Source organism: Kluyveromyces marxianus, chromosome 4, assembly GCF_001417885.1.
Source record: "Kluyveromyces marxianus DMKU3-1042 DNA, complete genome, chromosome 4".
In the NCBI taxonomy this organism is placed as follows: Eukaryota; Fungi; Ascomycota; class Saccharomycetes; order Saccharomycetales; family Saccharomycetaceae; genus Kluyveromyces; species Kluyveromyces marxianus.
Genome location: NC_036028.1, coordinates 1,406,573 through 1,421,472, shown reverse-complemented (window position 1 = coordinate 1,421,472; position 14,900 = coordinate 1,406,573). Strand labels below are relative to the sequence as shown.

The 14,900-nt window shown below is 39.9% G+C and overlaps 5 protein-coding genes across 5 annotated transcripts; 4 read left to right on the top strand and 1 right to left on the bottom strand.

Moving 5' to 3' along the window:
* Window positions 1-1,135: 1,135 nt before the first annotated feature.
* Window positions 1,136-2,428, top strand: KLMA_40631 (uncharacterized protein; the record flags this gene model as incomplete). Its single annotated transcript, XM_022819964.1, has 1 exon — window positions 1,136-2,428. The coding sequence occupies one exon, from the start codon at window positions 1,136-1,138 to the stop codon at window positions 2,426-2,428; it is 1,293 nt and encodes a 430-aa protein (XP_022678477.1).
* Window positions 2,429-2,456: 28 nt separating this feature from the next.
* On the top strand, window positions 2,457-6,431 carry TY2B-GR2 (transposon Ty2-F/Ty2-GR2 Gag-Pol polyprotein; the record flags this gene model as incomplete). The annotated part of the gene is made up of 1 exon (XM_022819963.1): window positions 2,457-6,431. One exon carries the CDS (start codon window positions 2,457-2,459, stop codon window positions 6,429-6,431), a length of 3,975 nt encoding a protein of 1,324 aa, XP_022676475.1.
* A 1,434-nt stretch (window positions 6,432-7,865) lies between these two features.
* Window positions 7,866-8,750, top strand: KLMA_40629 (transposon Ty1-H Gag-Pol polyprotein; the record flags this gene model as incomplete). The annotated part of the gene is made up of 1 exon (XM_022819961.1): window positions 7,866-8,750. The coding sequence occupies one exon, from the start codon at window positions 7,866-7,868 to the stop codon at window positions 8,748-8,750; it is 885 nt and encodes a 294-aa protein (XP_022676474.1).
* Window positions 8,751-9,470: 720 nt separating this feature from the next.
* KLMA_40628 (NADPH-dependent methylglyoxal reductase GRE2) lies at window positions 9,471-10,505 on the bottom strand (the record flags this gene model as incomplete). The annotated part of the gene is made up of 1 exon (XM_022819960.1): window positions 9,471-10,505. The coding sequence occupies one exon, from the start codon at window positions 10,503-10,505 to the stop codon at window positions 9,471-9,473; it is 1,035 nt and encodes a 344-aa protein (XP_022676473.1).
* A 1,896-nt stretch (window positions 10,506-12,401) lies between these two features.
* Window positions 12,402-14,270, top strand: GEX1 (siderophore iron transporter ARN1; the record flags this gene model as incomplete). The annotated part of the gene is made up of 1 exon (XM_022819959.1): window positions 12,402-14,270. One exon carries the CDS (start codon window positions 12,402-12,404, stop codon window positions 14,268-14,270), a length of 1,869 nt encoding a protein of 622 aa, XP_022676472.1.
* Between the last annotated feature and the right edge of the window lie 630 nt (window positions 14,271-14,900).

The following is a 14,900-nucleotide window of genomic DNA, read 5'->3' as shown; positions in this document are numbered from 1 at the left end:
CCGTACACCACATAACTAATCAAATCCGTACACCACATAACTAATCAAATCCGTACACCACATAACTAATCAAATCCGTACACCACATAACTAATCAAATCCGTACACCACATAACTAATCAAATCCGTACACCACATAACTAATCAAATCCGTACACCACATAACTAATCAAATCCGTACACCACATAACTAATCAAATCCGTACACCACATAACTAATCAAATCCGTACACCACATAACTAATCAAATCCGTACACCACATAACTAATCAAATCCGTACACCACATAACTAATCAAATCCGTACACCACATAACTAATCAAATCCGTACACCACATAACTAATCAAATCCGTACACCACATAACTAATCAAATCCGTACACCACATAACTAATCAAATCCGTACACCACATAACTAATCAAATCCGTACACCACATAACTAATCAAATCCGTACACCACATAACTAATCAAATCCATACACCACATAACTAATCAAATCCGTACACCACATAACTAATCAAATCCGTACACCACATAACTAATCAAATCCGTACACCACATAACTAATCAAATCCGTACACCACATAACTAATCAAATCCGTACACCACATAACTAATCAAATCCGTACACCACATAACTAATCAAATCCGTACACCACATAACTAATCAAATCCGTACACCACATAACTAATCAAATACGTACACCAATGTACTCCTTATTTTCTCTTTTCGCCATTACCCTACCCCCTCTTTTGAATTACCCTACCCCTTCTTTGGTCTTACCCTACCCATTTTTATAGTGTTACCCTCTGTTCTCCTTCTGTTACTGTTGATCCTGGACGTCCTACGACGTTGTCTAGGGCGCCAGATATTATACCAACTATAAAAGCTAAGGCTAAAGCCTAGATATACTAGGATCAAGGCTAAAGCATTTGATAATTGAATTGATTCCAAAAAGTATATAAGTAGAAGGTTTCTTCATCCAATTCCCACTTTCGAATTGACAACTTACTTACTATCCAATTATAAGTCAAGTCAGAAGAAACCAAGGAGAACAACAGTAAATACTTACTTATCTAGTGAATCCAACAATTCAATTACCAATTAATTAATCCAACAGCTTCAAGTCAAAATGGCATCCAACGACATTATTTCTACTAACGTCCCTTCTAAGGTCCCTACTACCGATACTGAGGAATATCCAGTCCAACATGGTAGCGCCGCTAAGACACCTATTGTCCCCTCAGACAATCAGGCAAGTCCAGAGGAATCAGGTAGCATCGATGTCGAGCATAAGGCCAATGCCGACGACGAAGCGTCCGGATCCCACGAAGGTCATCATGAAAATTTTTCAAAGGATTCAACAAAAACCGGAACTCCACAGGACACCCTACACAAAGAGCCTGTGGACGGTTCTCCCGTTCCAAATTACGCCCAACAAAGCTGGTACTACCATACACAGCCACCGCCACAGTTTTATTCATCTCCATACGCTAATTATGGGCCTGGTCCTTACACTCCTCCGTGGGCCAACATGAATATGCCCATCCCAGGAGCTAACACGAACCCAGATAAAACTGGAGGACATTATCAAACAACGGGTCCATCTGGGGACAGCTCCCAATACAACCCTGCTTACTACTTCCCGTACCAATTGGAACCAAAACCAGGGTTGCAAAGCCAAACAACGACCGAATGTACTTTCGGCCAATTGCACAATCCCAGAAAAACATTCACTCTGTCAAAGGTAAACTCACCTCACTATTACGACAGCTGGGTAAGAGAAATGTGCCAGGCAATGCTCGAGCAAAACTTGGGCCACCTCATTCCAACAGAGGATAACAAAACCCCAGAAACCCCAGAACCTGCAGAGAAGAGGTACATAGAAGAAATCCATATAGCATGTGTGCCTGAAGAAAAATACCCAAAGTGGTTAAAGTCGAGTTACGACGAAGGTGAAGCACTAATTGACTGCTTCAAGGAAGGAATTAGAAGAATAAAGGCGGAAGAAGACCCTGAGGCAATCGTGTTAGCCCTAGCTGGACTAACACTAGACTACAGAGAGTCTATTCCCAACTTCGCCAAGAGATTAAGGAAAATCCACCAGAGAACGGTAAACGCAAAATTCCCAATGGCAGAAAAGATCGTCATTTCCAGAGCACTAAAGGCTCTACCAGAACGATACGAGAAAGTTGACATCAACTTCACCAAATCAAACGATCAGAGTTTCAATAACTTCATAAACATCCTCCTAACAACTGAGCCAAGAATGAAAAGCTCAAATCAATACGATAATCAACGGTTTTACACCAATTCCGAAAGGAAGCAGGTCGACAGACGTCCAAATAGAAAAACCGTACATCACATTGGATCAAAAACCGTAGAGGGGGACCTTAGGCCTGACACAGAGGTCCAGGAAGAATAATTCCCCCGTCGATCCCCAGAGAGACTTTATGCTTGATGGAGGAGCAACAGTCTCTGTGATATATGACAAAAGGTTAATTCACAATTTTACATCTGAATCTAATCAAATTCTTGTCGACGTTCAACAAAACGAAGTCGCCGTGAAAGGTGAGGGTAACTTAGAACTCAAGTTTAAGGGCAAACGAATTTCCCTACCCGCCATATATGCACCATCAACACACACCAATATCATCAGTGTAGAAGATCTAACAAAATCACAGGCATATCTAGATCTAAGAAGAAACTGCCTGCTATCCAAGAACGGGAAAACCATCGCTCCGACGCACAAGTTCGCGGGCCTAAGGTGGTTATCTCGCAAAAATGCTATAGAACTACCAAACCAGACTCAATCAGTCTATGCAATCACACCCAGATCGGTAAGATCTGCGCCAGACAAGTTCTCTCTGACAAGCATCCACAACATGTTTGGACATATGAATATCAATTACATCCGAGAATCATTCAGAAAAGGCTTAATTCAAGGTGTGAAAGAAGACGATGTAGACTGGACAGGAGTAAGCTCATTCCAATGCCAATACTGTATGGAAGGAAAAGCCAAACGTAACAACCATTACGTGAACGCTAGAAAAGATTATACGAAGGAATATCTTCCTTTCGAATACTTACATACCGACGTTTTTGGACCAGTAAGAGTACAGAGAACCCGTACTACTCCAAGGTACTTCATTGCATTCATAGACGAGGTCACAAAATACATATGGACCTTCCCGTTACTACATAAAACAGCAGAAGAAGTAGCCCCGACATTCAAGGAAGTCGTCATGCTGATTTATACACAGTTCAACACGAGAGTGAAAACCATCCAGATGGACAAAGGATCGGAATACCTGAACACTAAGGTACAGAAATTCCTAAGGGAAAGAGGAATTGTTTCGAGAGAAACGACCGTTGCTGATTCAAAAGCCAATGGAGCCATAGAAAGACAGCACTATACACTCTTGAATGACTGTAGAACGTTCTTGCGACAAGCTAACCTACGCCCTAGATTGTGGTATCATGCCGTCGTATACTCTACAGTAATGAGAAATTCACTCCTAAATAGAAGTATAGGAACGTCCCCGAGAAACAGGGCGGGGATGTCGGGACTGTCATTCAGAGACATTCTTCCCTTCGGACAACCCGTGATTGTCCACTTACCCAACCCAAAATCGAAACTACAAGCTCGGGGAGTCCTAGGCTATGCTCTCCATCCATCCACTAGATCATACGGGTACATCATAGTCGTAGGAAAGAAGAAGAAAATACCTATCGACACTCGAAACTATCGGGTCCTGAACTACCCACCAGGTGCAACAATCTCAGAAGATGAGGTGCAGTACATGATCGACCGTATGGAAAATAACGACGCAGAATCTCAAGACGATATAGAGTCGAACTTTGAACCAAATTATACGGATATGGAGCAACCCATTCACCACACAGCGGACTATTTCCCGAACACAACCGCCTCAAATATCGAGACAGACCAATACAATAATGATAGCTTTGGTCTGCATTACGGGGGTGATTCCGTACCACCCGAGTCGTCCAGTAGCGAGGACGAACTGTTCCCCACAGACGAATCAGAAAACGATTCAGACTCATCGGACCAATCATTCAATGATGATGGAGACCCCATGTCCCCTCCATATTCCGGGGGTGAGGAACAGATAGTACCAACACCAGCCCCGATTAGACGCGTTCCACCAATGGAACCACCATCTCCTGTCGAGGACTCTCCCCCACCTTTATATGGGACAGACCTTGACGACTTATTTGGAGAATCTAACATAAATAATTACATCCCAGAAGATACAGATCTACTGGCACTAAACCATGAATCTGTTCCGGAACCCGATACCGCGGTACCAGAAACAACGAACATTGAACAAGATAATGTCCTACCATCAGAAACTATCGAAAACTCTAACCCTCCAAATGATAACTCGGACCAGTCAGGCGAAGAGTCAGGCGAAGAGTCATGCGAAGAGTCCGGCGAGGAGTCAGTCGACAACAGACTCAAGTCCATACCTATTTTCAATGGAAACAAGCACAAAGACTCAAGAACTGCTGAAGCAGATTTAGACTCTTTGTACGGGGGTGGAAATAATACAGAAAATAACAATGGACCAACTTTAGAAGAGGTGTTCAGATCGATCGAAGAGGATCCATTCATGTTAACACAGAAAAGACCGAGATCACGTGCCCGCTATCGTGAATCTAACCAAGATAGTTGCGATTCCGGGGGTGACTACGAGTCAGACTCAGATTCAGACGGATCATCTGACGAGTCACCTCAGAAAGGAAGAAAAATACAACGTGTGAACTATGTTAACGCGGTCCTAAAACCAGTGAATGTAATACCACTCAATATGTCCCTAAACTACTCGCAGGCAATATCTCGGAACAGAAACGAAGAAGAGAAGGATGCTTTCCAAAAGGCATACCAGAAGGAAATAGCACAGCTAACCAAAATGAACACTTGGAACGAAGAATTAATAGATGCCTCAACTCTCCCTAAGAAGAAGATCCTAAACTCAATGTTCATTTTCACCACTAAAAGAGATAATTCCAAGAAGTGCAGACTAGTCGCTAGAGGAGACCAACAAGCCGCAGACACGTATGACACGGAATTAAAGGCAAATACAGTGGACAACCTAGCTCTCATGACAGTCTTAGCACTGACACTAGACTACAACCTGACCGCATTCCAACTTGACATCTCATCAGCTTACCTCTACGCTGACCTTAAGGAAGAATTGTACATTAGAGCACCACCACACATGAATGCCAAGAACAAGGTACTAAGACTAAATAAATCACTCTATGGGCTAAAACAGAGTGGAGCAAATTGGTACGAACTAATCAGATCGTTCCTAATTAAGAAATGTGACCTGATTGAAGATAGAATGTGGAAGTGCGTTTTTAGAGACAAAGAACCGCTGAAACTTATCATATGTCTTTTTGTCGATGACATGCTGGTTGTAGGAAACGACGTCAAATATATCAAGAAATTCATATCAAAGCTATCTAAGAGATTTGATACAAAGATTGTAAATGATGGTTCACACAGGCCAGAAGATGGAGTAAACGAGTATGACATTTTGGGCATAGAATTAGAGTATAAGAAAAAAGAATACATGAAGTTCGGAATGCAGAAGTCTCTAGAGGACAAACTGCCACAACTGGGAGTACCCCTACTCCCAAACATCAAAATCAAGAAGGTTCCAGGGGAGCCTGGTGAATACATTCTCTCCGGAAAGGAACTGACATTAAACGAAAAGGAGTATAAAAGCAAAGTTAAACACCTGCAAAGAATTGTAGGACTAGCGTCCTACGTAGGACATAAGTTCCGGTTTGACATCTTGTACTACGTGAACATCTTAGCACATCATCAACTGTATCCCAGCGCCAAGGTCCTAGACAGGGCTGCACAATTATGCCAATACTTGTGGGATACAAGAGATAAGAAACTAGTTTGGCATTATTCTGGTCCCAAGGAAAACAATGTTACGGCTGTATCAGATGCAGCATTTGCAGGGAACCAAGATTTTAAATCACAATCAGGAACTCTTTACCTGAGAAACAACAAGCCCATAGCAGCAAAATCAAGAAAAATCAAGTTAACTTGTATCTCGTCCACAGAAGCCGAGATATACGCAATCAGTGAAAGCCTGCCAATACTACGTGGGTTAGAACACCTAGTAAACAAGTTACAAGACGTAAAAGCAACAGTAAAGGTTAAAACAGACAGTCAACCATCAATGGCAATAATAAACGGCACGGATGACTCAGCATGCCTCAAGAAACACATTGGTAGTAGGGCAATGAGGATAAGAGATGAGTGCGATGATCTCGGACTTACACTCGAATATATCCCCACAAAAGAAAACAATGCTGACGTTTTAACCAAACCCCTATCCGTGAAGCTATTCAAACTTCTCACAGAGGACTGGATACAATAGCTTTCTCCTAGTAGGGGGTGTGTTGATCCTGGACGTCCTACGACGTTGTCTAGGGCGCCAGATATTATACCAACTATAAAAGCTAAGGCTAAAGCCTAGATATACTAGGATCAAGGCTAAAGCATTTGATAATTGAATTGATTCCAAAAAGTATATAAGTAGAAGGTTTCTTCATCCAATTCCCACTTTCGAATTGACAACTTACTTACTATCCAATTATAAGTCAAGTCAGAAGAAACCAAGGAGAACAACAGTAAATACTTACTTATCTAGTGAATCCAACAATTCAATTACCAATTAATTAATCCAACAGCTTCAAGTCAAAATGGCATCCAACGACATTATTTCTACTAACGTCCCTTCTAAGGTCCCTACTACCGATACTGAGGAATATCCAGTCCAACATATCCCATTTCCTATTACGGTAAGTGTTTTCGATACACGTTTCTTTTCCTAGCTTCCTCTTTGTGCAACGGTTTCTGACTATCCTCCTTGGTCTTCCTTTGTCCCTTATTTGTCCCTTATGTGTCCCTCATCTGTCCCCTGACCTATCGCTTCCACAGTTTCCCATGTTACCCGCACTTCACTTTTCATACACTTTGACTGCCTTGACCAATCTTGCTCCTCTTGCCATCAAACTTCATCTCACATCCACTTCCTCAACCTATGTTTCTACTGTTACCCGGATGTTTGTCTCTCCCTAACCCAACCTTACTTACTGTCTTTCCCTTCCACTCTTTCCTCCCCCTCCTCCAACTTTTGATTTTCATTTTCTTCCTCGTCACTTCACACGGTGCGAACATACCCACTTCTCTTTTGTCTTTCTCTTCCCTCTATTCCTTCCGCCATCTAATTAGTCCTCCGTTACCCGCACAATACACAACCCAAAACTCACCTTCCCTGCTAACCTCTACCCACCACCACCCACTCCAAACTTCATCTCACAACCTCACTCCCATATACCCCATCTTACCCGGACACAACTGTATATCACGTGCCTCCTCTCTCCTCTCATTTTCATTTTCCTCATCATCACTTTACACGGCACGAACCTACGCTCTTCTCCCCATAGCCACCAGCTTTAATACTACTTGTTACTCCCCCTCTTCTCACTTCTCATTTTCATTTTTTGTTTTTCACCGCTACCCTAAAAACAGACTACCCTTTCAAAATTTACTTTGGCAGCAAACACGAAATTTCTACTCGACAAATGTTTTTGTTTTTCGCTGCTTAGCTTCCCTCCCAAAGGGTACCCCCTTCAAACTTTGGAAAGTGCGTATACAAAATGAAATGAAAACATGCTTTTACATTTTCAGCATGAATACCTTAATTCTATACACTACAGATGCTTGATCAATTACTCTGAAACATGAGTAACCAGAACACTTTGGCTCCCCTCACTGCCTCCCCTCACTGCCTCCCACTCATTTCATAATGATTGCTGCTGAACCAAACGCTCCAAAATCGGAACCAAGCAATATAACCTCTGAACCAAACACTAAAAGTTCTGATTCAAGCCCTACAAGCCCTGATTCAAAACCTGCCTCATCTACTGCCTCCTCCAATGGCAATCCCTCTTCGAAAACTCAAAAATATACCTTTAACTATTTAAATAACCCCAACTTGCACTTCACTCTCGCAACAGTGCAATCCCCTTGGGGCTACAAGATTTGGGTAAGAGAATTTTGTAAAGCATTGCACAAGCAGGGTCTAGGCTATCTTCTACCTTCACGCGACGGAACCTTTTCACACGTTCCAGACGCAGATGAGAAGGACTACATAACACAAATCCACTCTGCTTGCGTTCCTGTAGACAAATCCCCAAAATGGTTAAAATTGAATCCTGAAGACGATGCTTCAATTGTTGACTGCTTCCTACGTGCTGTCCAAAAAATCAATGAAGAGGAATATCCAACAAATATCGTGGACGAGATGGCAAATTTGTCTCTACTGCCAGAAGAATCTCTCCAGAGCTTTTTGAAAAGAGCTAAGGATCTACAGAGAAGAGCATCAAACGCTAGTTTCCCCAGTGTTGACCAAATACTCATCGACAAAACTCTGGTAACTTTACCTGAGACATACCATGGGGCTACCGTGACCTTTTACGATCAAAAAGATCGAAGTTTCAAAAGGTTCATGGAAATCCTCTCAGAAACTGCGACAAAGATTTCAGATGGAGACTCGGGAAAGGAGATGAACACCAAATTAATTAAGAAAGAATCGTCAAATCGACTGGACAAGAACAACGAGATAGACACCCTTAAGGAAAAAATATCAAAATTTTCCATGCACGATGAAAACCAATCCGTGATTTCTTAGCCCAGATACAACGCTAATGGTACCTAATAATCAGAATACTACCTGAAAAACTTAAGTTTGATCAAAACCATTCCAACCCTGAAACAACTTCCTGAAATATAAACAAACATAGGCAGATATAGTTCAGTTACAATGCACCAACTAAACTACGTACTCTTGACCAAAAGCTCTCGAGCATGGATTCTCTATCTTTCCTATCTAAATTCTCACTTTCATTTCACCATCTAAAATCTTTTGCAACTACTTAGTGGGTTGAATTTAGTGATGACGGTTGGTTGATGTGAAAAGCACCGAAGACTGGTGTCACTAGGGTTTTGCACATCTCATTATCGTCTAAATCTTATAACTGATTGTAGTAGCTTTCTAGCACTATTTTTTTGTCAGTCAGATCCGACTTCAAAGCCAAATAGAAAGCCGCTAGATGCACCGGTGGATACACAAATGATGATCTCACGTGTTATCCATCGTCTGAAACTTGTTCCCTCATGCGAGTATAGTATATCGAAAAACAGCCGAGAACCCAATTTCCACTTTCCTTTCCCAATTCTCTTTTTCCTTCTTAAATCTTTAAATATTTTTCTCTTTCTCATTTTGTTGTATTTATTTTTTGACAATATTGTCGTCCTGAAGGGTCCTGCCCTACGCTTAAGTACAATACATACACATACAAAAAACTTACTAAAACGAGTATAGCGACAAGAAACCTTCTACTACGTACTTCTAATTCTGAGGAATTCCCCTGACTCTCAAAAGTTGCCTCATTCCATCAGTGATAGTTTGCTTCAATGGTATTTGATCAAACCCCAACAATTTCTTTGACTTTGAGAAATCCATCTTGGCCATTGATCCCTCCTGGAACTTGTTAGTGCCTGGTTGACCCTTTGCAATCTTGCCATTCAATTCTGGGAATTTTTCATGGATGACATCGTACCATTGTTGTGTGGTATAATTCTCTCCATCGAGGAATATTCTTTGGCCATCAAATCTTGGTTCAGTCAATGCTAAATAATGGGCCTTTGCCAGATCTCTAACATCTACTGCAGGACTTCCAATAAATGGAGCAAGATTACCGTCTGGCTTAGATGCCAAAATTTGTTCGAAGTAAGAAGCAGTTGTATTTAATTTACCCTTAGCAGTTTCATCAAAAGCTTGCGGACCAGTAACGAAAAATGGATTCACAGTGGATAATCTGAATTTGATAACATCTTTGTTCTCCTCCTTAAAGTTCCAGGCGGCTTTCTCAGCCAATTTTTTGGAAACGGAGTAAGCAGAAAGAATATCAACAACGTCTTCTCTGTCATCTGGGTTCCAAGACTCTTCGTTTATTACAGCCGTTGGGTCTAAAAATGTTTTGAAATTAGCACCAGCTACCGAAGAAGAGGTGTATACGACACTTTCAACAGAATCGGCAGCGTACTTTTTGATAGCATTGAAAACGGACAAAGTACCAGTGATGGCTGTGTTGATAAAATCATTTTGTAAATCAGTGAGAGTCGAGTCAACTGGGGATGCAGTGTGCAAAACGTATTTGATTTGAGTGTTGTACTTTTTAAACAATGGATCGAATGCCTCAACAGCGTTTAAATCCGGAACGATTTCTAAAATCAAGTTCTCATTGTCGAACAAATTAGCTATGGTGTCAGCCTTTTCTTGAGTTCTAACCGTTCCTATGACCTTATGACCGTTACTCAAGAGAATCTTGATGATATGTTGCGCAATAAAACCATTGGCGCCTGTAATTACCGTGTATGACATTTTTACTCTATGGATAAGTTAGTGAAATGTAGCTTTGCTTATAGTCGATGATTCGCCTATTTTGAAAAAGCGCGACTAATCTATGAGACTATTGATAAGCTATCCATCATACATGACAACTTTACAAAACTTATGACTGTAGCAATCGTCAAGTAGGGCACTTCAGTCGGGCTATACCACCACCGATCGCGTCTCTTTATATACAGCTTTAGGGTACTGATATCACAGCCTTACCGAGGAAGAACTCTGAAGCCTTCGATAAAACACGGAATTATGTCGCTGAGTTTACAACGTGATTAGTCAATCTCGGACATTTGTCATCTGATTCAATAACAACTCATCTGCATTTTCGTACTCTTTAGTACCAATCCTTTTGCATTACAAATCACTATCCACATTAACTTCACTCTTTTATTAACAATTTCCATGGAGTACATACTAAAACCGCGTGCTTTAGATACAGAGCTTTTCGAAACTTGATTTTTAACAATTTTAAAATCAGCTTGATCCCGATCAGCCCAAGGATATACAAGAAAAGTATTCTAGTGATATGTTGTTGAAATGGAGTTGTCAATCCTTGATTCTATGCATCATGTCCTGAGAAGTCATGTATTAATAATTCAACTGTAAAGGAATGGGGTGCAGTATTTGATAATTAGATCCGAAATCAACAAAATATACCAGCGAATAATTTTTCAATCTGCTTCTCATTTGATATAAGCGCTGTTCCATGATTGTTGTATATTATCTTATATGTTCGGTAGAAGAAGCTACTGTTGACCTGGATGGCCTACGATGTTGTCTAGGGCACCAGATATTATATCAATTATAAAACTAGGGCTAAAGCCACGATGTACTGAGAACCAGGCTACAGCACTTAGTACTTGAATTCAATCCAAAGAGGATATAAGTAACTGGTATTGCCATTTAATTCGAGTATTGAATTGACGGCTTCCTTAATATCTAATTGTAAGTGACACAGAAGAAATCCATGGGATCATGATCAAATATTACTTATCTGATAAATCCAATAATTCAACTCATTAATCCAACCAAAAACCTCAAGCTAAATTGAGTACATCAGCATCAATTATACTGAACTTCCAGCTAAGCTCCCATTATACAGCAGTTTTTTTTTATTGTGTTTTGGAGTTCTTTCCGCACTCCTAATCTCTTTATTTTCTCCTCCTTTTAGACAACATACATATGCATCGTATGAAATAATGGCCATGTTAATCAAAGGCTATATGATGATGGTTTCTATTTATTTGCAAGTGTATTGACAAACCTCCAAAATCTACACATTCATGTCTCGTAACAAATAGCAGGTAGATATATTTTGACATTCGTTAGGCTCAAAGGGAAACCCTTAAAGATTTTCATTTTCTTTTCTTTTTTTTTCGGAGATATTTCCCTTTAACTCATAATTCACCCATTGAATACACTCTTCTAGTTTTCGTTGCACCCTTTTCGACAGTTTTAATCACTGCGACACCTATTTTTATAACACAGTAAAGTCGGAGCATAATGAATCAGTTATAATGATGGTTATCGATTGAAAAAAGATTCTGCATTTAGAGACCCTTTTTTGAAATTTAACTGAACGGGCGCGTGCTAAAACACCTATCAATGATTAAATGTGGAGAGGTCTTCTAGATAACGGTATGATTCAGCCGTCAGTTTTGCACCCTGTTTCGTGTGTCGTAGCAGAAAAGAAGAGATAACTAGCATCCATATTGAATGCGTTATTTCCAAATGTTTCATATAAATTATCATGATAATTTTATCTGAGATCTTCTCTTATTTTCGTATTGTAAGTTGATTGTATTGTTCAAATCAAAGGTTTTACAATTGACACATTGCACAAAGCCACAAGATATCCTTCTAATCTGAAATATGTCCGGTGAAAATGCAGATTCTTACTTGCCTGAACGTGAACAGCGGGATGCTTCAAGATACTTAGTCGACGAAAATATATCACTCAAAGGCTATTCAGTTGGGCTTAAAATAGAAAAAGTGCCTACAGACACAACTCCAGAAAGTAAATTCAGAACTATCAAAAAAATGGAACTGATAGTAGAACTATCACGCAATCCAATTTTTCACTGTGTCCTGATTTTTTCTGCCTTCGTATGTGGTTTCGGTTATAATCTGGATTACTCACTAAGGAATATTTTTGCTGGTTATGCCACCAATGACTTTTCCCATCATTCATTGCTATCTACTATTCAAGTTGTCAACGGAGTATCTTCAGCAGTTGCACAAGTGATATTTGCCAGACTATCTGATTACTATGGAAGAATACAAATGTTTTTTTTGGTTTCGTGTTTCTATATTGTTGGAACTATATTGCAATCCCAATCGAAAAATGTCCAAATGTATGCTAGCGGTGCCTTTTTCTACAGTACCGGTTACGTTGGTGTGTACCTGATGGTTTTGGTTATTCTTTCAGACTTTTCAACTCTAAACTGGCGATTGTTCTATATTCATGTACCAGACTGGGCATTCATTATCACAACTTGGGTTTCTGGGAATATAGTAGATGCTGCCAAACCAGTAGAGAATTGGTCATGGGACATCGGAATGTGGGCATTTATTTTCCCTCTATGTTCGATTCCTTTCCTTTCTTTACTCTTCTTCTTAACTTACAGGACTAAAAAGTCAGGTAGATGGAGCGAAACTACTTCGACAAGAGATAAAAAATCCATTGGTGACAAGACATGTGAACTATTTTGGAGCCTAGATATAGTCGGTTTGTTACTTTTATCTACTTCGGCTGGTTGCTTGTTAGTACCCCTAACTACAGCAGGAGGTGTTGTTCAAAAATGGAGAAACAGTAAAATCATTGCAGTACTGGTCTTAGGTTTTGTGTTAGCCGCTCTTTTCTTCATTTGGGAAGCAAACTTTTCAAAAACCCCAATACTCTCCACGCATTATGTCAGTAATAGAGGTATATGGGCTCCTTTAGTCGGTGCATTTTTCATGCAATGTGCATATTTGATAACCACCGATTATATGTATCCATTATTGCTTGTTGCTTTCAATGAAACTCCTTCTTCTGCTACTCGAATTGCGTCTTTGCCTAATTTTGCTGCTGTAACTGCATCTCCGTTTGTTGCTCTTTTTGTCGTAAAGTATAGGCGTTTGAAATTACTGATACTTTTTGGAACTGTTATGTATTTCATCTCATTTGCTTTATTATACAACTATAGGGGCGGGAGTTATTCAAGGTCTGGTTTAATTGCCGCTACAGTTTTGATGGGATCCAGTACTGCATTTTGCGCTTTTCCATTGAACGTCTCTTTACAATCTGTTTCTTCTCATGATCAAATGGCATTAATAACTGCTTGTTTCTTTGCCGTTTCTAGATTGGGATATGCCTGTGGATCAGCAATATCCGGGGCGATTTGGACACAGATTATGTACAAAGAGATTTCATCTCGTCTCTCTGACCCTGCTGTTGCACTCACGGCCTTTTCTTCGCCGTATGAATTTATAGCGTCTTATCCATGGGGGACGGTTGAAAGAATGGCTGTAGTAGAGGCTTATAAGCAGGTACAAAAAAAGATTATGATCGCTGCATTAACAATGCTAGTACCTCTACTTGTTATGGTATTTCTTATTAGAGATCCGAAGTTGTATCATGATAGAATTGCTCCTTGTGTAGATTCCGAAGGAAACGCAGAAATTCAAGAAGCTGATCCATTATTAAAATGGTACAAAGTTTTCAATATTAGAGGACATAAAACTTCTGACTTCGAATAATAAACTTTTAGTTCTGACTAGTTGGATTGATATCATTTGTCTTAAATACTTTTTGTATTTATCAAAACTACGTACGGGTACGCATTTGATTTACATCTGCTTTTCCCGCTTGTATTGTATGTTTATGATGTATTCGAATGAGGTTTTGTTACCTTTTTTTCCAATAATGAACTTTCTTACTTCCAGTCTCTATTCTTTTTTTAACCTCCAAAGTACAGCGATCGCACCTAAAAAGGTTTTCTAATGGAATGTATTCCAAAAAGTATATATAAGTATATGGTCTTTTTATCCAATACTCTCATTTGAATTGACGACTTACGGAAGCTTCAGTTATAGTCCGGTAGAAGAAACAAAGGAGAATATCAGTAAATATTTACTTATCTAATGAATTCAACAGTTCAGTTATCAATTGCTTAATCCAACGAATTGCTTCAAGGAAAAATACTAGAAGTAAAAGGGTACTATCATATTGATACTAAATAATAAAGATATACAGAAAAAGAACTACAAGGTATATGTTATCATATAACACTATGCCCTTCTGAGCCATAACAGTTTTTTTAATAGCTCAAAAAGGTTTCAAGCAGGGTATTTGAGTGTACCACAGGTTGGATCTGGGGGTGCAATTTG